Below are 27,848 nucleotides of genomic sequence, written 5' to 3'. Positions count from 1 at the left end.
ATAAGAAGCAAACCTAAATAGAAAACCCAATCGCTTCAGAAGTAATTGAGATATTAAGCTTGAGACAATAAAACTTACTATTTTATACAATAGGATTACGACTAAACTTTTAAATCAAATATATAGTTATGAGATCTTATCCTTATAGATTAACAAATAGGCTATACTAATTTTCTTTTTAAATAATAGCAGGCCAATATTTAGAAGGGGAAGGGGGGTTCCCCAGTGCAAAGTTGCATATATTTTTAAAAAAAAAACCTATAGATTCCTTTGTGACATGGACTTAAGATTTCTAGAACTTATCATGATATGTTGCCTATATTTAATAACCAGGGAAAAGCGGTTAAAGAGAGGCTCTGCAGTTTATAATTATGTTTAACATAAAAGGAAAAATACTTTATCTTAAACTAACGGTTACCCACCTAAACTAAGGACACTTTAGAGTTAGGGAGGGGGGGAGTTTGATTCACCACCTTAAATTTTAGTTTCAAAGGAAAAATGATGAAAAATAATTTGGATGGTGGGAATTTTATGTCTTGGGGAGATTTCTCTTGGGAGGGTTAAGGTACGCTTCTTCAAAATATATATGAAAACAAGGATGACAACATCCATAAAAGCGAAGCACTGAAACGGTAGGACAAACGGACGTTAACACTTGTATAGTTTCAGAATTGAATAATCCTAATATAAATGTATAAGAGTCAAAGCAAAGTTGTGAGTAAATTTGTTAAAAAACTGCTTGATACAGGATAATGTTTATGGACATACTTACATTTTTAGGACTTGATTATAGAGTTGCTTTGTTTATTACATTATACTTTGTTGTCCCAGGAATCAATATACCAAAAATCAAATCAATCGGATAATTAGATCACATAAAAATTTGATGTTAAAAAAGTAAAAAGATCATCATGTTTAAAATGAACGTACGGACATTTTGGTAATGATTATAGAGTTGCTACGCTTTCTAAATCGTACCTAACTGCTAAAGGAATCCCCATGCAAAATTTGAAATTGATAGGACAATTCTAACATGCCTAAATTAACGAAAAAAGCTATCCGTTACGGACGGACGGACCGACCCTAATTATAGAAAAGCTTCGCTTTTAAAAATGTATTATAAAAAAAGTGGACTAGTGTAATAAATTTCTCAATGTCATCTCCCTTCCTGGGTATTTTAGACAGGAAAAAAGAAAGAAAGTGTAAGAAAATAGTTAGAATGTTTTAATTATCAATTACAATTGATAAATTGTATTTGATTAAATTTAAATGAAAGAGTTTCCCTTTGAATACACCGGGAAAATCCATTAAAAAAGTCACGATCAAGTGAATAAAAGTAAATAAGTTGAATGACTTGACTCTTAATATTAATTGAGATAGAAGGAAGGTAACTTTCAAAATCAAGTAGCTGGTCGAAGTTTTTTTTGTGGGGAGGTAATAACCCTTTGAATGAGAGAAATTAGGTAGGACTGTCTTCCCCTTTCACCAAATCTCTGTGCACGCACGAGATTGTTCTCATTAAGTTAGTTTGAAATTTCATGAAGATGGCGCTAGTTATTTGATTTATTAAAATGGCTTTAATTGAACTTCCGATCTCTCTCCTGTTTTCCTCTCTTTATTTCTCTCATTCTCTTATCTCTATCTATCTTTATCACTTTCTCTATCGCCATTATGAGGGGGAGTCATATATTTTTAGGGGTTGGGACCACCACCCTTTTTAATTTTAGTTCTAAAATGGAAAAAATGAAAAAGATTTTTTTGGAGGAGGGTATTTATTTCTAAGTTGATTTCTCTTGGAAGGGTAATGGTACTCTCAGTACATACAGAAACACAATTGAGATCCTGTTACTTTTATATAAGGATATTTATTGAAAATATCTGCCAAAATAAAAATTTAAGCTTTGTAATCATACATCAACCTTATCATAAAACTAGTTGGCTAAAATGTTCCTTTTTCATGCAAATAGTTGTTAACTGCTTTGGTTATTGTTGCGGTACTTTGTTTTCTTTTTTTTGTTGGTAGTTTTCAAATGACGCTTATTTTCTTAGGGGGAGAGGGGAAGGGCGTTAAGATATATTAGAGTTAATGACCGGAAGACCTCGCGCTGTGGTTTTTATAGTCTGTGCCAATTGGAACATTTTTTATCTTTTAACAATTAACAATTTTAATTTTCTTTGAAAGTAAGTCTTTTAAATTAATTTTAACTTTAACTGAAATTTTTCAAACTTAAACGACTTTAAAATCTAAAATTTTTACCTTTAAGGGTTTAACTCAAATAGGTATATCAAATTATATCTGAACCTATTTTCACGATTCCAATTTGATTCTGCTCATATTACTTTAGAAGGGGAGGTTATTAATGGCCTATATCTGCTTAACGTAATATGCAAAGGTTTCCTGAAAAGCACAATTTGACGGACCTAGCTGTTTCATAAATATTTGTTTAGTGCCTTAAAATGCGGCGTGAGTATGTTCTATAGCCATACTCCAACTCAAATTGAAAAAACGGGGGGGGGGGTAGACCTTTCTCCCTCCTACCTTAAATGCCCCTAGAGGCTTCTAGTGGGGCATAGCCACTAGTTTAGAATCAGATATCAAAATACTTGAATTGTTCCCATATATAAATAAATGCTAATAGTTACTTATCGCACAGTAGACAACTTTCCACGGATATTAAACTGAAAAATCATAAGATTTAATACAGTTTATTTTCCCGGTCTAACAAAACTGGTATAAATATCATAATTTATAATTTGATATAAGTAGAAAACTTGCTATAATACGATATGATACATGAATTTTCAGTGTGGCTTAGCACCGGTTCTAATCCAGCGGATATTAATCAGTTTCGAAGCCATACTGCAAAAAGATATACAAACTTTAATAATGACCGTAAACTTGAACATAAAATGATATTTTAATACTCTTTCCCCTTTACAATAGACCATACTTACTAGAACTATCAAAGTATATTTATGTATAGAAATTTTATGCACCTAAAAAGTACAAGTATTGAACGTTAATTTGTTTGTTTATTTCAATATAAAAATTATGATTTGGTAAGTTTTTCTCTGCGGGATAACAATTTTATAATTAATGAAAGGACGTTCAGGTTAACTCTAATGGAAAGTTATTTTTTGCTCTTATTAATTTTTCTAGCACCTGCGCAGCATAATTAGGGGTGAATAAGAAATTATTATTTATTACATAATATCCGTGGTTATATACTTTTGTCTTCAACTAAAAAGCGGTTTCGAATAGTAATGAAAAAGGTTTATTAAGTAGGCAAAGAAAATTTTCTTAAATATTCATAGTTTTTCTTACATTTATAGCACCTGTCCTCACAATAGAAAAAGGAAATATGTATAAAATTTAGCTTGGCTAGCATAAAATACTTTATCTTTACATATTATTTGAAAGCTGAAGCCACCAAATTTAAATTTTTACACCCTCACTCCAAGTCTTACTCAGCTTATCAGTCAACGCCACCCTTAGTCGTAGCAACCATCAGCCACATAGGAATTTTTAGAAGCTACGACAGCAGCCAATTTCAACTTCATCGCTTTGTCGAAGCTCCCAAAAAAAGTAATTATTAACAAGAGAAGGAAAAAGTAGAATATGATACAAAAAATTCCATTTGATTCCTAAAAATTTAGGACGTTACAGACCCATAGACAAACAAAACTTTTGCCAAAATTATGTTTATTCTATATTTATATTATAGAAATAGAATTCAAATAAATTTAAATATTCTATACAAAAAAATTGTGAAAACATTTAGATTAATTGAAATATCTTGTTCTGAATGATGCTAGCGAAAAAATTAACAAAAAGAAACAGATTAAATTGTAACTTTACAGTAAAATGTGTTTAATAATGGCAGCAAAAACTATTATTTCTTATTTCTTTCTCTTTTTCTGAGTTGGTTTTACAGCAGGGATTGTTTACCGCGTCTATTTAATAGCGATGATTTTCTACATACCTTATCATTGATCTGATAGCTAGTTCAGAGACGTATAGAAGTTCAAAGTAGAAGAATGCGAAAAAATATAACAAACAACTTTTTTTGGGCTAGTGAGGGATAATCATTTGTGTTGAAGGTGCTAGTCTACCTGCCCTGAACCTATAACAAGCTTCACTGTAAATTGCAAACAAATACATCCTGTTAAATAAGTAGATAACAATAGAAACAAATAAAAAAATTGGCAGCTAAGCTGCCAAACCAAAATAGGCGGCTGCAATCCCCAAATTTTGCTGTATCATTTATAAATACTCAGACATTTTTGGTAAACCGTCATTTCCGCGTAGATATCAACAACTCAAATTGATATTACTGCCAAAACAGTTATTTTTTATATTTCAAAATTTGGCGGTTCCTCTCAAACTGAATCTAGATAACAAACGTAAAAAAACGTATCTTATAGCTTCTTTAAGGTTAGAATAGGTTAGGTTAAATATTGTATTAAGTAAAAGCACAAAAAATGTTGTTTACTTTGATATCTAAATGTCTATACCTTTGTGAATTGCTTCCAGTACTCCTTTGTGAAATATTATTGTCTGACAATTATAACAATTATGAAAGCATAGTTTTTACGGAGGTGTGTGGACACACCAAATTTTTCAATCATTATCTCTTATATTGTACAATATAAGATAATGCACAAAAATTACATAGAATCTAATTATCCGCGGAATTGAAGCATAAAAATTTTCCACCTAATATTTGTTGTTGGTTGGTTGTCTGCTGGTTGTTAGTGCTTGCATTCCTAGCGGTCCAATGACCTCACCATTTCCGACAGTTTTCTTCGCCTCAGTATTTTTAATGCGTAGCATCTGTAATAAATTTTTTGTTGGCCTGTCTGTCGTATGCGTTTTAAACATTTATTGCTTTTTTTCTCTAACTGTAAAATGTCATTTGATTAAAAAACATTTTGCCTTTAACTTTAAAACTAGTTAAATTTGGAAAAACAATGAAACCATTACATTTAGAATAAAATTAAGAGGCTTAATCTTTTTTTTTCAGTTATACACCAATGAAAAACTTTATACTTGATTTTAAGAAAGCATCTATACCAATAAAATATTAGCAAATTGAATTGATTTACTTTTTTACATTTATTTTTTATAATAGCAACAAAAATTCGAAATAGTGTAAACTTTTTATTGTCTTTAAGGTTATTATTAATGATGATGACTTTGGTAAAGTCTAAAAATGTAGAAATACTCAGGGTGGGAGAGCACAATTGCTTTAAATAACTATACACCCCCCCCCCCGTCCTTTTTCCCTTCCCAATAATACAAGCTTTCAAAGGCAGTATTTCAGACATAAGAATAGTTAAAAGGTTATTTTATTGTCAAATTATCTATCCCTCTATCATTGATAAAACTTAAATTTTTTGATTAATTGAATTTTGTTTTCAGTTTCACACTGAAATTATTTTTCCTTGTCTTACATTTTAAAATTATTACCTTTAACATTTAATGGAGTATATAATAAAGATAATTGATTAATTTTTAATCAATAAGAAACAAATTTAAAGATTAATATTCTTTTTGAATACATATTCATATATTTAGAACTGATTAAAATCTTAAAAGACATTAATTTTCTATGGCTACTAATTAATCTTGTATTAAAAATGCAAGAAAATTCTTTTTTAAGATAAATAATTAAAATATATTGAAATTTTTGAATACAGAATAATTAAAAAACAGGGATCATGGATAGAAAACGAAGTAGTGAGTTTCGTCGTATTTTCATAGCAGCTTTTAGAAGGTTTTTTTTATCTTAGGTTAAGTTGCGCAAATGTTAATGTTTGCCCCGCAAGGTTAGAAAATTGACAGGATTAGAGCCCCCCGCAGGTGCCAGAAAAAGGAGAAAACTAATGTGCATAATCATATACAACGTTTTCTTTCCATGATCCAAAATCAGGAATAAAGTCATTATTGTTAGCAATGCAAACCTTTATAAAGAAATCTTAAATAAACTTTCCCTTCTCCTTTATCCGTATATCATTTTAAAATATTTTACAGCTTCAAATTTGGTGTTTAAACATTTCTGAAAAATTTGAGAATTTTTAATAAACAAAAACAAATCTCATATCTATGTTAAACGAAAACCTTTTATTGAATTCAATTTGTTCCCTAGAAAAAAATATCTTAATTGCATGCATAACTTTTGCAGGTTCAAATTGACTATTGAGTTTATTATAAGTCATCCAATATTTTTAGGTTAGAAAGTTTTTAAATCATACCAGACAATAAAAAAGTGTATTGCTAAGACCTTTTTTAGTTATTTTGTTTGACAATCTAGATAGAAGGAATATAGAAATTCTAGATCACCAATTCCTCAATTGGAACCAATAAGAACAGAGTAAAGAACAATCAGACTACATTATTGTCTAGAAAAGTGCATATTTGGTTACAAATGAGCTAGAAAATTTAGATTAGCTAAAAAATTTACTTTGAAATAATATATCGTTAAAAAATTTCGTCACTTGTATGTATTAAGCGATTAAATCATACAGAAAATTTGACGAATTATTGTGTGTAATTGTTCATCTAGGGTTATACAACCTTTTCTAAGTATCTAGAGCTCTCCAAAGTAAAAGCTTTGGAGCGTAACCCATGAACTGCTATTCTATATTATTCTATACTAGTTTATATGCAGTATTATATATTTGAATTTATATTATAAAGATAATAATAATAATAAAAACTAGAAACTAGAAATCACAAATAAAGAGGTCTTAAAGAATCTTAGGTCTTTAAGATTGTTTATAAAGAAAATTTTAAATTATTTAAAATTGTTTTTGATAAACAAGGATGCCAACATTAATATTCGCGAAAGTCACAAAATCATAGAACAAACTAACAATAAGAAAATCCGAGTGACGATTTTTTCAATATTGAAGAAAAAGCCAGACTTCCAGGCGAACAAGCCATAAATAAGGAAAATCTTTAAACAAAAAAGTTGATAAATAAATTTTTGTTTGTAATTACTCAAGTAAAAATAAAATAATAATTAATCTAACTTTTATTTTTTGGTCTATTTTTATTATTTTGTTTGGTAAATAAGTTTCTTTTTTAAGTTAAATTAGTAAAACAATATCAAATAAATTTTGAAAATTCGCAAAGCTGTTGTAGTCGGTTAGTCAGACAAAATTGCATTCGTTGCGAGATTATTATATGCCTTGGTGACACAAAGAAAACTTATGTATTATAAATCATAAAGATCAAAATCTATTCAAGTGGTTTTAGATACTTACTGCTAATTTTCTTCACCCAAGACTTTTACAAAGGCTAGATTATATATTTTTTTTCTTAAAAATATAATATCTTCTAAAACTTCTTAAATTCCATTGGTATTGAAAAAAACAAATAATGACTGTAACAGGATCGAAGGAAATTAAGTAAATTAACAAAGTTTTATAGCCAAGTTTTCGTTGGATCAAATATTGTGGGTCCATTTATTAAATTTTAATTGGTTGGTTCCAAACCAGTGGTATCCGAATTTTGATCCAATAATTTTAATCCATTGAAAGGGAAATTCAACATTGGGTATGTATTAATTTATCATCCATTGTATAGTCTTATCTCTTAAAATCCCTGGACTGTAATAAGCATTTTTAAATATGAACTGACCTGTTATTACACTCTGCAGTCACAGTATTTCCATCGGATGAGAACAGGCGTGATCTACTACCCTCTGAGAGGTCTACTCCGGTTATCTAGATGGATAGATAGATAGATAGATAGATAGATAGATAGATAGATAGATAGATAGATAGATAGATAGATAGATAGATAGATAGATAGATAGATAGATAGATAGATAGATAGATAGATAGATAGATAGATAGATAGATAGATAGATAGATAGATAGATAGATAGATAGATAGATAGATAGATAGATAGATAGATAGATAGATAGATAGATAGATAGATAGATAGATAGATAGATAGATAGATAGATAGAAAGACAGACAGACAGATAGATAGATAGATAGACAGACATACAGTTAGATAAATAGATAGAAAAATAAAAATTACCTTATCAAAAGTTTCAGTGCCAGTACAGTAGGTCTGACCTATAAAATAATAAAATACAAACACAAAATAAAAGAAGTATGAATATCATCGATATATTATCCTGAAATTTTAGTGTCAAAACTTTAAAATATAACTTTCTAGAAAGATTAAATATAAAACATAACTCTTTTATTAGCTGATTGATTGAAACATTAATAAAAACAGTGAAAATGAAGAAAAAAAACTGTTTATAAAATAACAAAAAATAACTGGAAGAGATATCTAAAATTGTCACCAAAAAGTGCATCGAACCGGAAAAGTGAAAAGAATTGTTTCTTTACAAATTTATCTGGAATTTATCCTCGTTGTTAAGTCATAAAAGTTTCAACATTGCTACTGAGACATGTCCAGAGACAAAAACTATCGAAAGTAGCCTGATGTAAGCTTATCTATAAGTATCCATTTCTTTTCCCTTTCGTTTGTAAATTAAAATTCTAATAAGATTGAAATGCTGATTTTTATGTTGAATATACTCCTTACCAAAGATAATTCAATATATATCATACTAGGTACGTCAGTCTGCCTGTAATGCTACAAAAGACATTTATAAAGGGATCTTCTACCTCTCTATAGCTTACTTTGTCATTTTTACTTTTCAAGATTACTTAGAATTTACTATTTATGAACTTTTTTGTTTAAAAGTGGGGGGTAAAGGGGTGTTTACCCCATACAAACTTTGAAATCCCTCATTTTACACACCTCAAAATTAAAAGCTTGGACGTCCCTGATTGATATATTGTGTTTTTACACTAAAGTGTGTTATAGAGTAGATGGTCAGTGGTCAACTGACTATCTTAATCTTAAGTTGAGAAAATTCTTCTTCCACAAAATAATTTCGTAATAAGTAGAGCAGCTTTGCTTCGAAAAACTTGCTTCTAACAGCTGTTATCTTAGCTTGCAAAGTATTGTTGGACTTTTATTACTAGATTGTGCCTACCTTGTACTGAACTGATATAGCCAATGGTTTGTAAAACCACGGAGAGTAAAACAAATCTTGATAAACACATCTTTATAATGTGAAACTATCTATCACAATTATTTTATCACAACACCATAATTTTAGATAATATCTGAAAATGAAAATAAAAATAATATACAATGATATTATAAAATTAGTGCAGCTACAACAAGATTTAAAATGGAGTGTTTTCCCTTAAATTGCTTTGCGAGCAAAGAACAATCTTTTTTTTTATAATAAATTGAAACTTAAGGGGGCTTCTTTGCTCTTCTAGGCACTTGGAGGGAAACTGCCCAATAAAGAACATAAAATTGTAATATGAAAGAAAAATAGTCACAATATGTAGAGTATGCAGTTGGTTAAATCTTTTTAAAAAGGTCAAAGTTCTATTTGTAAAAAAATATCTCAAACTTATCAGTTGTAAATGTTTATGGATTACATACTGACCCATTTAAATGAATAGTAGTGCTGATTAAAAACTGAAAATTAACACATGATTGCATTGGTAATTAAAATTAACAGTTACATACATATTTGGTTGAATTATATATTTTGTGCATGCATGTTAGGATTAATTTTTGTATGCTTTTTGAAACAACAAATAACTAAATTTCTTTCTACAATAGCAAAGGTGCTCTATAACCCAATTTTCGTCCTGTAAGCTATGAGGATAGCTAAGCTGCTATTAACAATATGCGGTTGAACTTATTCTTATACGTAATACGGTTGAAGTCTATAGCGTTTAAAGATAAAATTTGAAATTCTCGGCCACTGTATGAGATAGGCTTTTAAAAATTCTAAACCACTATGTTTTCACCTCTCAGAAAAGTTTTAAATAGTTAGTTGCTTAGGCTAAAAGACGATACAGAGAGAGTTATGGAGTTAAAATACAAATGTTAATGACTAATATTTACTTCTTTATTATTCCTTAAATTTTCTGGGATTGTAAGAACGATGTAACTCTATAGTCGCAGCCTCTTTTGTATATTGTATGAAATTTGTATATCACAAAGAAACTTTTATTAAAATTATTACATTTCTAAATTTCGGGCGTTTTCATTTTTGCTCTAATATTAAGATACACATACAAATACACACACACACTCACTTACACACAAACAATCACACATAAATTTGATTTCTTGACAATGATATTGTATACTTGGTTAATAAGATATGATTTATATTGTTTAATTGATTGTTATGAGAAATTTTGGGGGAAATGGCGTGAAAATTATTCACAGGCTTTTCACATTTGGTTATTGATTAACCTAGTGCATTAATGCATTATTTCTTAGCAAGAGAGTGTCAGAGAAAGAGAGAGAGAGAGAGAAAGAGAGAGAGAGAGAGAGAGAGAGAGAGAGAGAGAGAGAGAGAGAGAGAGAGAGAAGAGAGAGAGAGAGAGAGAGAGAGAGAGAGAGAGAGAGAGAGAGAAAGAAAGAGAAAGAGAGAGAAAGAAAGAGAGAGAAGAGAAGAAAGATAGACAGACAGGCAGAGAGAGAGAGAGAGAGATAGACAGAAAAAGAGAGAGAAAGAGAAAGAAAAAAAGATAGTTAAAGAGAAGAATAAAAGAAAAAGACAGATAGAAAACAGAAAGAAAGATAGAAAGAAAGAAAGATAGATAGATATATAGAATAAATAATGTACACATGTTTCATATCAAAATGCAATAAGTACCATGTCTGAATGTTGATAATAATTCTACTTCATAATTTAAATTATATCATTTCCATGGGAAATTTGGTGAGTCTTCGAAACAACCAAAAAAAATATTCTTAAAATACAACTTTTGTAAAGTTCAATACCCAAGACGTCTTTAGACTCTTGTCATTAGAAAAAAATTTCAGGGGAAGCGTTGTAATAGTCCCCAAGAAGATGAATCTTAGGGAACAACATATTTTTTCTATAAATAACTTAAATTGGTAGTTTTTTTAAAAACTCTAGTAGATATTTTGCTATTGCTGAAAATTTGCTTTAATTTAGAGACATCGAGAAAATTTTGGTTTTTCTTTTGGAGGGAAAAAATGGCAATGCATTGTATAATGTACATATAATGATAGCAGGGATCTCAAGGGATAAGACAATGGACGATAAATAAATATATACTACCAATTTAGACAAAAAAAATTAACCCTTTAGTAGATTAAATTTAATAGTGGAAAAGCTTGTATAAAGATTTGAAAGACAAAAAATGAGAAAACATGTAAAATCTTTAAAAGCAGTATAATTTACAGCCATATGTCCCCTCACTCCCTGAAATAATAGTACCAAATTATCAGATAAATCATCAAGGCATTTTTGTCTAATTAAGTTCAATAATCTAATTAAAAAGATTTTTTATCTATGATAATGGAAACTTTCCTAAGAAAAAAATTATAAGGAAAACTTAAATTTTTTTGTGTAATATTCTTGAAAGTCTTGTAAAGGAATGCTTATATAATAACAGTCTGTCCACTTTATCTAAACACCTGTATGCCCAGTTTGTGTATTTAGGCAGGTTAGAATCACCTCAGCAAACGTTATCTTAAGATTCCATTATCGATAAGGCATAATCTAGGATACGAAGCAGCTCAACAATAAAAGACAGATCATTCATTAATTAATACATATTGATCATTTAGATTCTTAACTTTTTAAAAATGTTATTTTGATATTTACACGACATGTCAATTGGATTCATGCATAAGTTTATCATTCCATTAGAGCTTCCCTTTTATAAAAATAATTTCTCGTATTCATTCGAATCCGGTGGATAGGAACCGGTTCTCATCCATACGAAAAAACTATGTCTAGCATCGTATTATATCCAGCTTTCTACGAATATAGAAATGTACAGTCAAAAGATTAAAAACAGTTTTTAGCCGGTGCCTTCGGCACCTCGGGGCTAAAAAGCCTAGTTTTAATCTTATAATTGTACATTCTATATCCGCGGAAAGCCGTTTATAATACGATGCGAGAAATAACTATTATAAAAATCAACCTTTACATAGATATGAAACCTTTAATTGATTATCTTTAGAAAACTTAAATCCGTAAACGTTTGGATAATTTCCAATAATTCCCACAAGAAAATTAATTTCTAATTGTCTTTTATTGATGTTTTATTTAACAATGCGGTAACAACATTTAAACAATTCATTAATTATTTGGACTTTTACAATTGTCACTTAGCTTAAGTTATTTTTTTTATTTCTGAAAGGTTTATCAAGGCTCTAAATGAATTGTGGCTATATATGATTAATCTAGACTTGTGACTTAGTCCCTTGCTTCATGAGGCTCAATGGGGGTGTATAGGGTTCCAATCCTCAAAAAGCTTCAAATATATAGGTGAAAAAATTAGACTGGGGTAAGTTTTTTCTCGATAAATCTATTTTGGAAAATTCACTAAATAACCTATATATAAACATTAAACATGCCCTAATAAAAAATGTAATTTGAACGGCCCAGTTGTTTGTGAGATACTACTGGGCATACTACCAAAGCTACCTTTAAACCCTGTAAAAAAATATATGTAATTTTCTCTTATAAATTACAAGCCATAATTAGTTAGCTCTTATAACAACTTTTATTTTCATATCCGCGGACTACTTGTAAACAAAAATAAATAATAAATCAAAACGCGCCAATGTAAAATCGTCATGCAATTGAATACTGACCGACTACCACTTTCAGTAGAATAGCTTAACTACGTGGAAAGGAAAACCCTCATAAATTTGAATGGGAGGGTGGAGTAATTATTCGCCCTTGACAGAGAAAATAGTTCAATATCCCTGTTTTTTTTTACATAACAAGCATTATCTTGATAAAAAAAGACATAACACCCTGCTAACAACCACCTTTTTGTATTTTTTGCTTATCATGTATCAAAATAAAAAAAGAAAATATTTCATAATAAGAAATTTCATAATTTCAACAGTAAAGAATTTTGAATACATTATCATTAGAATCGAATGTAATTTTTTTCTTCAATTCTTAATTTTTCTGCAAATTTAATCATATTTTTTTGCTGGTTTTAAAAGTAGGTCTGTTTGAATAAAGAATGAAAATTGTCCAATTATATTCTGAGAGGGGGGAGAGTACTTACAACTACTTAGTATCAGACTTCTTACATAGCCTCAGGCTAAAGAGAATAAAAGAGACAGAGTATTAAGCTTGAGGCTAGAATTGTAGCCATTTACGTGAAAAACGCCTTACACCTTTTTTGTGTGTTAAGAAATTTTATTTCTTATTAAATAAAGATGTATTTTTTTTTAAATTTGTAAATTAAGGTAATTTTAAAATAAAACAATTACTGTTGTTTTTATTTAAGAATTTAATATATGAAAAAAAATAAACTTTGCACTAAATTACTTATTTTTTCGTGAATAAAAATATATTTAAATGTTTTACAACCTTTAACACTTTTATTTCATGCGCTTTAAAGTTTTATTATTTTGCTTTAAAAATTTAAATATTGAACCTTTTAAGTTGTTAAATGCATATTAGTGTCAGTAGTTTAAAAGAGCCGGAGCTACTCACAAGTTTAAACACTTTCAATAACTACAGAACTGATTGAATTCTTCTTTCATGAGAAGCTTCATTTAGTACATGGAATGGTTTTAGGCTATTTTGTGTTTTAAACACAGAGAGCCTAGATGCTAGGGGTGGAGTCACTAGTATTCTAAATAATATCAGGTATATTTAGGGATAAGACAATTAAGAATGAATTGATATAACTCTTAAGTATGCTAAAAGTTATGTAGTAAGAGTTTAGACACAATTATATACAACACTAATAATAAGCACTTAAAAGTTTTAAGACACACGAATAACAAAACCGTTTTAAAAACTTGAAAAAAATTTAAACATTTAGGACTATACAAATTTGAAATGATGTCAAACTTCTTGAAAAGAGAAATACAGAGAGAGAGAGAGAGAGAGAGAAAGAGAGAGAAAGAGAGAGAAAGAGAGAGAAAGAGAGAGAAAGAGAGAGAAAGAGAGAGAAAGAGAGAGAGAGAGAGATAGAGTGAGAGTAAGAAAGATGAAAAAAAATGATAGAGAGAGACTAAAAAATAACCAAATTCGTCAATTATTGCCCCGCCAGTTTTAAAAACCAGCGTTCTTGTTATGTCCATAAAGTTAGAAGGAAGGCAACGTTGCGTAAAATTTCCATGTATAATCTTTTATAATTCTTATGCATGAAATAGGAAGTTTATATGTAATGTACACTATTACTGAGTATTTTTGGAAATCATAGCGGTTAAAAATTTGCAATTTGTTTTATTTTTTGGTAGTAATTTTTAGTGATATTTTTTTCATAATTGGCTTGTTTTATCTGAAAGTTTAAATCTATAATTTAAATATTAATTTTTATTGCAAAATATTTTTTTTATAAAATAAAGATATTTCTCATAAATAAAATGTCAATATAAACAAAATATGCAATTTTTTCAATGGAAAAGTGCATACCAGAGTCTGATATAACCATCTATTACTTAGAATTGTCAACAAAAGAAATTAGAATCGGAATGTCTTTTAGGGGGTACATTCTTGTAAATACTTAAGACGCTTGTCAATAACTTAGGAATTGAAATTTAATGCAAAAGTTGAATAAGATTTAAGCATAGAAAGTATCCCTTTAGTAAGAGGATAAAACCACCGAAGAGATGGTAATTTTTTTTTTGTGGAAAGCACAATAAATGTATAAGTAAAGATTTATAACCCTGACAAGTACCTTGCCCAAGTGGTGTTGCCTTTTTTCATCTGCTAGCAAATTGATTATGTAGCGACTTGGCTAGGTTAAGATTTTCGACGCTATTGGCTGATATTCAAAGACCCGATTGAAAGTCGGCACATGTTACGTTACTTATAGCTAGTGCTCCCTCTATTCTTTTACATTAATGAAAGCATCATCAATTAATTTAGCCATACTATAAGAAAATTTATTTATAAAGGCAAATAATTTATCAATTTATTCATGTTTAATTAAACTTAGCATTGGATTCACTTAGAAATAAGGTATAAATGTCTTCAGAGCAATTAACCATGCTGATACAGACATACTCACTGTTTTAAGAGATTTTAAGAATGTTAAAAATTTCCAGAATGAACCCCCACTACTGGACAAGACCTGATTATACCCATATTAAAATTTTTGACAGCCGCACAGCATTGGAATTTGTCTGACGGGAAATTTTGAGAGAAAAAATTATATTAAATTTGCACAGCGCGGCATTTCGCACACGTAAGATTGGTTGCAAAATTCTCGCCTTTGTCTTGATAAAATTGGTTAAGACATTGTGAGCAAATAATTTCTACACTGGTCAGACATTTAGTATGGTGCTTCTATAATCATGTGAAATTTTGATGACCATTTTTCACACTTCTTTAAAGTTGACATTAAGAATTTTTATGACATTGGAATGTTGTAGGGATGTTTGGGGATTGATATATATTCCAAAGGCCTAACCCCTCTGCACAACCCTTGTAAGCATATTACACTTCCCTAAGATACTAAAGAAGGTATATAGTAAATCTAAAAAAGTTACAACCATTAAAAAAGGGGAATAAATAGATTTCTTTATTGACAAACTTCGCTTTAAATTGAATATTATTTGTTTGTGTATAAACACCGATGGCAAACAATGGTGGGGGGTAAAGTGTATTGGTCAACAGGGAGGAAGGGGACATTGGGCTGTTTATTACACTAGTCCCCAAAGTTTAAAAGTAACAAATTCTTATTTGTTAGCTTAACAACTTTTGGGAATTAAATTTTGATTGATTGGTTCATTAAATTGAGTGTCCAAATTTTTTTACCACTAATTATAATCTACAGCAGGGATAATTTTGCGTATCATCAATTTATCGGCCGTTGTCTTATCCCTTTAGCTCCCTGATTGGTCAGAGTGTGTATAGTAACAACAGAGAAAATTTACCTTATTAACATGGAGCCTCTACATAACATACAATTTAGTGATACATTGTATGCTACTAGTGGCTTTAAAAAGGACAAGGATGATAACGCCCAATAGAAGCGATCCAAAATAATACAATAAGACAATCAATACTAACGTTTAAAAAGGAATTTATTGTAACTGGACAAAGTGTCTCAAAAATCAGCCATGTGACGTCATTAAAATGAGGGATTATCCATCTCTTTTTTAGTGTTTTCTTTCCATCTTATCTTATAGAGAAATAAAAGATGTAAACAAACAAAATTGTTAAAACAAAATGATTGGATTGCTTTAAATTTTGTGTGAAACGAGTTTGTTAGGGCTCCATCAGACTTTATTGTCTTGGTGACTTATTTTTTTATCAAACACATCCGTTCTGAAGCTATTTAATACATTTTTATTTGGTGTATTTTTATAAAAGCCTATGATTTTTAAATCTAATAGCTTTTTATAGTTAGTACAATTAGCAAAGAAGTTTTGAAAGTTAGAAGGTTTTGGTGGAGGGTAGCTCATTTCTCCAGAAAATAAATCTAATTTACCTACCCCCCCCCCCCCTCCTATTATTCTTAAGTGCCCCTAGAGGCGTCTAGGGGGCGTATCCGCTAATTATAAAGAAGTTTTAAAAACTAGACCTATTGATTTGAATATTAAGATTTTGACATAGTTTAATCATGAGTCAGGAAATTATATATCAAATTCTTTTTTTACAGAGCCAAAAATCATAACTACCCTAAATCATATATATTTTTCAACAGGTAAGCTAGCTTTAACATACATTAATATACGATTTTCTTGACTGCAATAGAAGATAGATGCCTTAATTTTCTTGTAAGATTCCATTAACTGATAAGCATCTACACTGTCAAACATCACCTTGTCTGTCCGTCTATCTATTACTAGGAAAATAAATTCCTTTACATAATCATTATAAATGACTTTGTAAATGCTAATTAAAGAGTGGCTGCGCTAATATAAGGTTAACAAAACTACTTAATTTTAATTGTCGATCATAGATAGATTACTTGTATTACTTTTTAAAAGCCAAAATGTTCTCACATTTGCGTTTATCTAACGAGCATTTAATTAGTCATTTATTTTTGTTTAATTTACATAAGATTTCTTAGTTAGAATATCAACATGTATTTAATTATAATGGCATTGGCTTGACTTTATGATGATTATAAGTCAGTCGTAGCTACTTTTTTATTACCAGGTGCTATTTACTAGGTGCTTTGCATCAAGGGACTAATAGCTTAGAACCATTTCAAGGTTTAAATCAAAAAATAAAAAGACATATGGCAAGCTTCTCTAAAAGGGAGAGTTATCGAAATCTTAAGCTTCAAACAAAAAAAATTATATAATAGGACGTAAAAAATACTAATTCATACATCACCAGTAAAATAGATATTAATAAAACATCAGATATGTCTCTATTAACATAAATAGGAAACAATTAACAATTAAAAATTACTTCCATTTCATGGATGTTTGATTTTATTATTTTTAAAGATAGCTAAACATATACATATATACGTAGGCAGTGGCGTGCACAAGGTAATATGGGTTGGGGGTGTAATACAGACAAATAGAGGGGTGTTATTTCAATGTCACACCCCCCCCCTTGGCTGTTTAATAAATTATATCATGTTATACTCTCATCTGGTACGATACCCCCATCCACCCCCTTTACCCCATCCCCTTCCTTCCGGCTGAATGTTTGAACTGACAAATAAATGAGGTCCATGTTAGCAATCTAAATTAACGACAAATGTATCCATGTATTCTATATCTCTTTCAGTAGCTTACAGATCTATATAGACTTTTAACTACTGTAAATTGTTTTATAGCTTTACTACAATTTGAATAGACTTTTAATGAATCGAATTTGAGGAAATGCAGTTTTTTTCGGTTACTTTTCAAAACAATCTATTCATATCACATGAGAGTTTTATCTATTGATTATTCTATGTATTGAACTCATTGTCAATGTTTTTTTAAAACAAGAATTAAATAGTTTTTTTTTCAAAGCATGACATTCAGTTTATTAAACGGGCAAAAAATTCAACAGTTTGAATTGTGAAATGATAAAAAAACTGAAACTGTGAAATGAATTTATTGATATGATGTCAACTATTTGTATGTAAATTATATTAAATAGGTAAATATAATTACGAATTGTATGCTTTGAAAAGCACAGCTTTTTTCAATAATATTATTGGACTCTGTACTTTAGTACAACATTGCGTCAGGGACAGTTAGGCCCATTGTAAAATAATTATCGTTAGTTTAAAACTATCCTTAGAATGTTAACTAGTGGCTCTTTTACATAGCTAAGAAATAGCCTAAAACCATCCTGGAACAAATAAAAAAGCTTAATCGATTTAATAGTTGTTAAGGTCATAAGCTTCTTACAAAAAAAACTTTATGGAAAAGGATAACCATAAGTAATTTGTTAGTTTGCGAGCTTCAGTTTTATGGATGTTGTCATCCTTGCACATGTTATCTATTAAACTAATAGAATACATAATTCTAAAATAGTGATAATGATATTCTCATAAAAGAAATATACAAAATTAAAAATATTACACTTCAATATTTTATAAGACATTGGTTTTTAAAACTGTTTTTGATGAAGAGTTAATTTCATGCATAAATGATTATTTTTCATTTTTTTATTTAGAAAGCAAAATAACAAAGAATTTGGTGTTACGTTCAAATGATCATTATACAATTAACAGCTGCTCTATAGATAAATTTTCTGCCGTATGTGGATAGATGCTTATTTTTTATTTGAAAAGTAGCTTAGAACTAATTTAAAACTGCATATACCCTATAGTAATGTATTAGTAGATAATGTATATTCATGCTATTATTATTTTTTAATAAGATTTGTTTTGATAAGAATTAGTCTTTCTGCTGTTATCATAATAATATAAGAACTTATATGTGTGTAGAATGCCTATGTGTCATAATATTGATGAAAAATATCAAAAGCTGCTTTATATGAATACATTTCCACCAATCTGTTAAGCAGCAGTAGTAAAAAAAATTATTAAAGTAGCTTAGTACCATTAAGAATCTAAGTGCGAAGCCTTTATAGTTTATATTTAACTAGCGGTTTCGCCCCTAGCCTCTAGGGGCTTGGGCCCCAAGAGGTTTGATCAAACCAAATTTTTGTATGTAAAAAATGTTAAAAAAAATTTCTTTGAGGAGGGGGGAATTTTTTTTTTTTTTTTGGGGGGGGGGGTAGTCCATCTGACCGTCATATTTGTTTTCTTTAAACGACAGGAAATTTAATTTTGATATCTATAACTGAAAAAAATTTGGAAATCGGAACATAAACACTAAAAAGCGGTGCGACCGCCATTGATGTTTTATAGTTAATTGTGCTCCTTAATAATGGGAATGTTGTCAAAAAAATTCAGCCTTTTATCATTTGTAGGAGCCGAGAAAATCACGTTTCACCCAAACTAAGACAGGCGGACAGGCGGACAGGCGGACAGACGGACATACGGACATGAGGACAGACGGACAGACAGACAGACAGACGGACATTTCAAATTATAGAGTAGCTTCGCTACTAAAAATGTAAGTCAACTTAATGCCTTCATATATAAAAGAGACGTATAATAACTACAATAATAGGAAAAACTAGTGGCTATGTATTCAATAGGGAAAGAAAAACAGTTTCTCGTATTCATTCGAATCCGGTGGAAAGGAACCGGTTCTCATCCATACGAAAAAACTATGTCTAGTATCGTATTATATCCAGCTTTCTACGAATATAAAAATGTACAATCATAAGATTGAAACCAGTTTTTTTAGCCGGTGCCTTCGGCACCTCGGGGCTAGAAAAATAGTTTTAATCTCATAATTGTACATTCTATATCCGCGGAAAGCGGTTTATAATACGATGCGAGAAATAACTATTAAAACTATCCCATGACTTACAACTTAAAGGAGCCTAGAACCATCAAAGGGCTTATGTAAAGCTTAAATAGAGAACTTATAATAGGTTCATTAGTTATTGAGATCTTCAGCTTAAGACCTACTATTTTATTTAGTAGAACATTGTTACTTTATGAGAAGCTACATACATCTAAGCTTGGTGAAAGTAAGTGTTTATAAGCTTATGACGTTGTAGATTTTCTTTGACAATAGCTATAATCAAGATATCTCATTTTATAAAGATGGCTTAAAACCTTAAGTGTTCACAGTATGTATATTGTATAAGTACATACGGTGATAGGGATCCAGTAATCCAAGAACGTACTCAAGTTTGAAGAGTATAAGGGAAAATAACAGTTAAATACATCTAAGAGATGAATTTAGTTTTAAATTTTTTTTAGGTACATTTTGGTAAACAAACATGGTAATATGTAATTCTCAATAAATCTTTTTAAAAATATTTGTATTGTATAAAATCTGACACTAAACTAACCCCCATCGTACATACCCCTATCCTAATCCAAGTAGAGCAGCTACTCTAGGACTAGGTGCATCTGTTCGGCAATGCATAATAGTCCCTAAGTGCAATATATCCCATTATACAAAGTAGTAAGGTTTTTATGCCTGAAGCTAAAGATCTCAACTGTTACTCTTCAGAATTGGTTATACTTTTGAAGAAAGAGTTATAATTGTCTTGCGCTGGTTTTAAGCTATTTTCCTGACCTCCCCCCGAAGTCACTCGCCATCCCCACGAAGTAACTGGTTTAAAAATAAACATTGGCTGTTGGGCTCCTTATGAAGACTAAATAATCGCTAGTTTTGGACATAAATGTTTATGTTAGCTGTTGCTAAAATCTCATGTGAAGGTTGAGTAAAATAGATGTTTTTTAATGAATATAAAGACCTATCTCCGATAAAAATTAAAATTATCTTAAACAAATTAAGATAAGTAAATCTAAAAGAAAGAAGGAAAAAAATTATCAAGTACAATCGTTACTTTCATAGATGCTACCAATTTAAGAAGATTTCCTGGATGATTTATAAAGAAATTGTCTTAACAATGTACACCTCTCTAAAGTTCATTAATCTGATGGGAATATTTTTTTGCTGCATCATAATTTCATGTTGCTAATTTTTAAAAGCGCAGCGTTTCTTTATTAAAGCTAAACAGATTAGGTAGGTTTAAAGAAATAAGGCTTGTTAAAAGCCTCCCTTTCTTTTAGAATATTTTCTAAAGAATCGAAGCTAGAAAAAGTCCCTCCACAGATAATAACGTCATACGATTGGTTATTCTATCGCATGACGTCATAATCTGTGGAGGGACTTTTTCTAGCTTCTAAAGAATCAAATAAAACTAAGAATAGGATGCAAATAGTCAATTTAAATCTATTTTCATAAAATAAAAACTTTTTAGTTTAATATATAAAATTGAGATTGAGGCATAGCATTCTTCTTGCAATTTTTATCATTGATTTTATGTATTGATACATCCTTGTTTATTCATCCATTCATCAAGTAGTGTATTGTGTTATTAAGTCTAAAGTAAATAGCTTTAAGTCATGTACAAGGTATGGTTAATCTGACGGAAAACTATTTTGTTATATGGTTATATCTTTTAAAATACAACATTTTATCTTAAAAATTATAAAGCTTTTAAAATATGAATGAGAGAAAGTATTGTAATCCAAAATGTATTTTGATAAAGTAAGTTGTTATGTGTATGTAGTAATATCTCATAAACAGATTGTTCTATAATTTTCAGGGTAGTTTAGTCTTGTTCATGGACTCTACATGTTAAAAAAATGTTAAATACATCGTTTGAGGTTGAATGTTTTTCATCACATGTGAATAAGAGTCAAATATTTATAACAAAAACTTTATATTTAGTTTAGCAGAACATCAAATTGCACCTTTTGCACATTATCATTGACAAATGACAAGCTTCAGTGTTCTTTAATATCTGCAATATTAATTAAATAGCTAAATAGCCAATACTAATAAAAAGTTAGACTGTAAAGTAGCATTAGAAATATACACATTTTGTAAATATAAAATTGAAAAATTACTGAATTCTGTGAATTTATCATTTTTGTACAGATTGTAAGAACACTAGATGCTTGAAATATACTTAAATATATGAATCTAGAAGATTTAAAGACCGAAAGAAAGATCTCCAATATATGTACTGCATACTTATATTCTAGGTAATCAAAGATATATTATATCAATAAGTTTCGTTTTGATAGTAAAAGAAAATAAATTTATATCTATAGGTATTTACAAATGTATAAGAAAATGTGCTTTTTTGTGTTTTTTTTGGGGGGGGGCAGTTTATCTCTGGATACTGGCAATAACTAAATAAAAATAAAGTACATACTGTATATAGCTTGGAATTTACTTTATTTGAATGATGTATGCGAGGCGCGAGAAATTATTTATAAATTTTCCTATTCCTGTTCAATATTTTGACAGAATAATTATTTAGATTATTTATACAAGTGATGCTATAAGATATTATTTATCCTTAAAGCTAATTGTTATGAAATCCAGGGTTGAACTTTTAGGACGATATTTATCCTTATATAAAAGTAACTGGATGTTTGTCTCTGTGTCTGTAGCGAAAAATCTGGTTATCCAATTGTTCTCCTTTACAATGAAGCAGTTCATAGGGTAAGAGATGATTAATAACTATTTATTTATTATCAAAGTCTTTAGTTATGACGCTGTCCTAACTAAGATAAACCAATTAAGTTACCTTGCCAAAAGTTTAAAAGAAAGAAAATACAATGCAATAAACTATAATCATTATTTGTAAAAATATAATAATTTAAATAAACATTGATTAAATAATTGTATATGAAATATTCAATCTTAATTAGTAATAATTTTTACGTTTCTAGTTTTGTAGACAGAATTTCTGGATGTTAGCCAACAATGGATTTATTATTACTTGGATCTTACACCAGATTTTTAAGTCTCTAATAAAAAAAACTTGTAGCGGGCTAAAATAACTATCCCCTCCCCCCGGCCCTTCTTCCCCATACCCTCCCTTGATACTGGATAAACAAAATGACAGGGGAAATAGCAAGCTAAATTGACGACACTTTTTCTCTTGTCATAAAATCCAAGTATATTCTACATCCATTGCCAACTGGCATAACATTTGTAGATCAAGTAAATTTAGACAAAAAAATATTTTTAAAATTTTTAATAAGTTTTAATTTTTAGATACTTTGCATCTCCCTTAGTATACCTAAACTATATCTTTTAAGTTTTTTTTTATTCGTCATTTACTATTTTAGGAGTATTATATGTAGTGATTAAAGCACATTTACTCTATAATCATACTCTTTTGTCAGTCATTGTCAGGTAGGAAGGTGACAATGGCAAAAAAATCTATCAACAACTCAAAAGTATCCCAAATACTTACATGCTACCGAAGCAAGCATTTAACACACAGGAAAGAAATATTTTTTTCTACTGTACGTGTACTTTAATTTAAACATGTTATTATTTTGTTAAAACATGAAATTTGCAGGAAGGGAGATGGTAAATTTAAGTTATGAATACGTTCTTTCATTCTTTGGCTTAACAATCTTGGGTTTTTTTTCTTCAAAACTTAATTTATAATAAATTAATTATTGGTGGGGAAGGGAAGTAATATTTTCTTTTTGTTTGTTTTTTACATCAGGTTTGATTATGAGCCCCGCCTGGTTAGACTTCCTCCCCAGGGGATATAAAAAAATAACTCCTTCCAACTTATTTTCAAGGAGGCTTCAATTCTCGATGGGCACTTTGAGGGAAAACACTCCTGAACAGACCGACATGTGACACAATTAGAGTAGCATTGCTCCTACAAATTATTTGATATGTGATATTTTCAACAGCATATAATGATCATATATATACATATATTGTATATAGCTTTCTATAACAGTATTTAGCTCGGATGACTACATCATATTGTTCGTTAGAGATATGCGCACTAGAAAGATAATTTTTATTTTATAATTCAATTTATTGTATTATGCTTTTACTGGGGGTTTCGCCCCTAACATCAAAATTTTTCAAGTGAAATAGAGGGTTCAAATATCCTAAAATTATCGCGGGATACATGTAAAGCTTTCCTAAAATAGAGAACTAAACGATATCTTATCGGACAAACAATAATCTTACTACATTAATTAATAGAAGTTTGAATATTATCATCTTAATTACAATTTAGAACTACTAGCGGTTTCGCCTCTAGCATCTAGAAAGGAAGGATAGAAAAATAGCCTAAAACCAATTTAAGACTTGAATCTGAAATACAAATTAGCCATAAACCATCCCAAGAACTATGTGAAGTGAAGATTCCCTAAAATGGAAAACCCAATTGGTTCATTAGTTATGGAAATCTTAAGCTACAGACAAAAAATCTTAATGCTTTATATTAGAGGATATAACATAAAATCAAAAGACATCATTGACATTTTATGTCGACTTTGAGCAAATTGTTTAAAATAGGTCGTTACTTACGATAAAGCGATGTCATAACTACATAACTTAGTTGACTCAATAGCACATAATTTTAACAAGGGCCTCTCTAGTACTTCTAGCGGACAGTTTGGATATTTAACCATGAAGTTATTATTCTAAGAAATCTCTCATACCAAAAGTCAATCAACCTAAACGCTAGCAACAAAAAGTCATTGATGGTAATATGCTTATCATATATAAATTACTATTTTTCAATATTAAAGTAAAAAAAATGTAAGAAAAAAAAATTAACAAGTTTATTTTTCATGAATCTTTGATCGAGAACATAGAGGTCCCACACATGCTGAGAAAGCATTACTACAATTTTGAAAAAGGTTAAGGCTATATGCCTTTTTATCAAATAAGCTTGAAAAGCAACATACTTTTGATCTACATATATACTGAATGTGAATTTGACATCATTTCTAAATAACTTTATTTTGGCAATTTATGAAGCATTATTTTTACATTCATATCAATGACAGACATACATTCATTGAACAGTTATATATAGAGTAGCTTCGCTACAACTAAATTTTGATGTTTTTTCATTAAGTGAACACTCACCCTGATAGACTTTCTTCTGAAAATTTCTTTGTTAAATTGTTATAATAGTTAAATAATAACTAATGACAGATTGTTATATTCTGCAGGTGTGTCTTCACTTCCGAACATATATAGCATCACCATAGGCGAACGGAAGGAAGGGTCAATAGTTTATAAAGAAATTGGGGAAGTGTGCCTTTTCCCTTTTCCATGGCATTTAAGTTCACAACCCCCTGACAATCCCTGTGCACTTCTGTGAAATACATGTGGAATTAAAGCCACACCATCCTTAGTTTTAGTTCATAATGTGTCTTCGTCCCCTTGTTGCTAACAAAACTGGTTTAAACCTTATGATTTTCTATTTTTATATCCGCAGAGAACTGCATTAAATAGGATGCGATAACAATTAGTCATTCATAAGATTTATTTATCAATGATTGAGATGAAATATTTTAAAATTTCTTTGGAAATAAAATTTGGTATTTCCTGTAGAATAATGATAAATTGATAACTTTCAAATTTTGCAATTAAAAACAAACAAAGTAAAGTTAAAAGTGTTATGATGTTCTTGTTATTCTTATTTATGTCTTTTTCAGAAAGATCTCGAAGCAAATAGTAAAATTTATACAAAACGTTTTTACCTTTTTTTAGATGTATTTCATGAAGTTACTCTATAATTACCTTTATCTGAACATACGTCCGTCCGCAACGCTAGGGGAAAATGCGATTTTCTCAACCGCTAAATAAAACTTATAAAATCTTTGTGTATTTATATTATTGGTAACATTTCTCTCTCTTTCTGAACATTTTCTCTAAATCTTACTTTGTCCGTTTGTCCATCAATGATGTCGGTGATTCGCTACTTATGGATGTTGTTTATAAATGATTTAACATTTAAGAATAAAATTTTTCCCATTGTTTGAGTATTCATATTTTTATACTTCCTTAATGACAGATGACAATTTGATTTGTTTAATTTCAAGGTTTTCTTTGGTTTTATATTATTTTGTATAATCTGTACTTTAATCAAAGGCAATTAAATCCATTAACAGCGCAGCAAGTAATAGAAATATATAAGGAAATACAAAAATTCTATCAATAATTATCATTTGAATTTCAAACAAACAAGCAGACCAGTAAAAAAAATTCTTTTGAACATACTTAATTATTCTGACAGAAATAAATTTTATATTTGGCAATTAATCCTATAATATAAAGAAAAAGATATTTCCTTTATCCCTTAAGATCTCTCTAACCGCTGAACCAACTTGTTTCCCATTTTAGAGAGGCTTCATATAGGTCCCAGGATGGTTTTAGGCTCTTTGAAATGTAGAGCCACTAGATGCTAGCGGTACACGCGCTAGTACAATAATAGATATAATTTCTAAACTCACTATGACTACAGACTTGACCTGCATATTGAGTAGAGTTGTTGTAAATTATTCTATTATTCAAAACTAGATAATTTGCACATATGCTAAATTACAAAAGTAAAATGACTTTCATATTTTAAAAATTTCATGAAGCTCTTCAAATTTAAGTTTTATCATAGCTACTACAAGAGATATGATTTTAAACTTGATTTTCATATTTTCTTCAAAGTCTACTGTTTAAGTGTTCCGATACTTATGAGTGTTGTCATTCTTGTTTTTAAGTTATTTAAATAAGTAACAATGACAAAAGAATTAGAGTAATTTTGTTAATACATACATTTACTTTAATTGTCAATCGTGTTAATAATAGTGTTAATAGAAACGTAGCAATTCTAAAATTGATTACGAAGCTACATATTATCAAAGATGTAACTACATAAAATATTTTTCTAAATATTGTGCTTAAAAGACTGTTGTAATTACTTGTATAATCGTAATTTTTTTGTGTACAGATAAATGCACCCTTTTTTAAGCATAAACAATTGAATATTATTTTATAAAAAAAACGTTGGTTTGATTAAAGCTATAGAGATTCTTTGCTCTTAGATAAAAGATTATTTATTTTAATTTAAAATATTAGGTTTGCCCTTACTAGTCAAGCTGTTTGGTCTTGTTTTAATTGTCATGCAAGAGTTTGAAAGCCAATATTTATACAATGATTTATTCTTTTATACATCTTACAATCTAATTCCTTCATTGCCCCTATTGACAATATTGATAGACAAATTAATTCTAGACTAGTTCATTTTAGGTCAATATGTTGTTGGGAATGTAGAGGGTTCTAATCTAGCTCATCCCATGAAATTTATAAACTCATGAGTGATGCTTAATATTGATGAGTATTTTGTCAATGGCATATAATTACGTTAGTTTGTCGGTCATAATCATTTTGATCGACTAATCAATTTATATCGACAGTATCATGGACAGCAGCCCCGCCCGTATGAGATATATCGACATGATGCTTTCATTCTTTAAGGATTAGCTTGTAAAAACATTGGTTTATTTGTTAAGCTAGACCCCGAAGTCTTATCAAAACTTTTTCTTATTCTTTGGCTTTATAACCTTGGTTGGTTAGTTCATTTAGTAGTGTCCAATCGTTTCAACCACCAATTGTAATCTACAGAAGGGGGAATTTTGTGTATCATCGTTGGGGAGGTACATCAATTTATCGGCCATTGTCTTATCCCTTTAGATCCCTGGGTATATTACATCTGGAAAATTTAACTTTCGAACCAATTTATAAAAGCCATTTTAAAAATAATATATTCACCCTTTTTAATGTTGTTTTGTAAAAGCTGTTAAGGTTAAAGGGATCATATGAAGAAAATGAAGTCATTCCTAAAAAGGACAGAAATTCCCTTCCTTGGGTATAGGAAGGCTATTTACTTTCCTTTTTCTTACAAATTCTCTGTAAGGA

The 27,848-nt window shown here is 29.5% G+C and overlaps 1 protein-coding gene across 1 annotated transcript in view; it reads right to left on the bottom strand.

The window, feature by feature from the left end:
- The window catches only part of LOC145327698 (uncharacterized), a 45,432-nt gene extending 36,267 nt beyond the window's left edge, over positions 1 to 9,165 (bottom strand). The window contains exons 1-3 of the mRNA XM_080171257.1: positions 9,031 to 9,165; positions 8,055 to 8,092; positions 7,646 to 7,731 (exon numbers count right to left, since the gene is read on the bottom strand). Coding sequence (XP_080027383.1) covers positions 7,646 to 7,731; positions 8,055 to 8,092; positions 9,031 to 9,100 — 194 coding nt within the window. The 5' untranslated portion in view covers positions 9,101 to 9,165. The remainder of the gene's footprint in view (positions 1 to 7,645; positions 7,732 to 8,054; positions 8,093 to 9,030) is intronic.
- Between the last annotated feature and the right edge of the window lie 18,683 nt (positions 9,166 to 27,848).

Source organism: Acartia tonsa, chromosome 1 (assembly GCF_053477335.1).
Source record: "Acartia tonsa isolate MP-2025a chromosome 1, ASM5347733v1, whole genome shotgun sequence".
NCBI classification, from domain to species: domain Eukaryota; kingdom Metazoa; phylum Arthropoda; class Copepoda; order Calanoida; family Acartiidae; genus Acartia; species Acartia tonsa.
The sequence above is the reverse complement of the archived record's forward strand: the minus strand, read 5'-3'. Positions and strand labels throughout refer to the sequence as shown.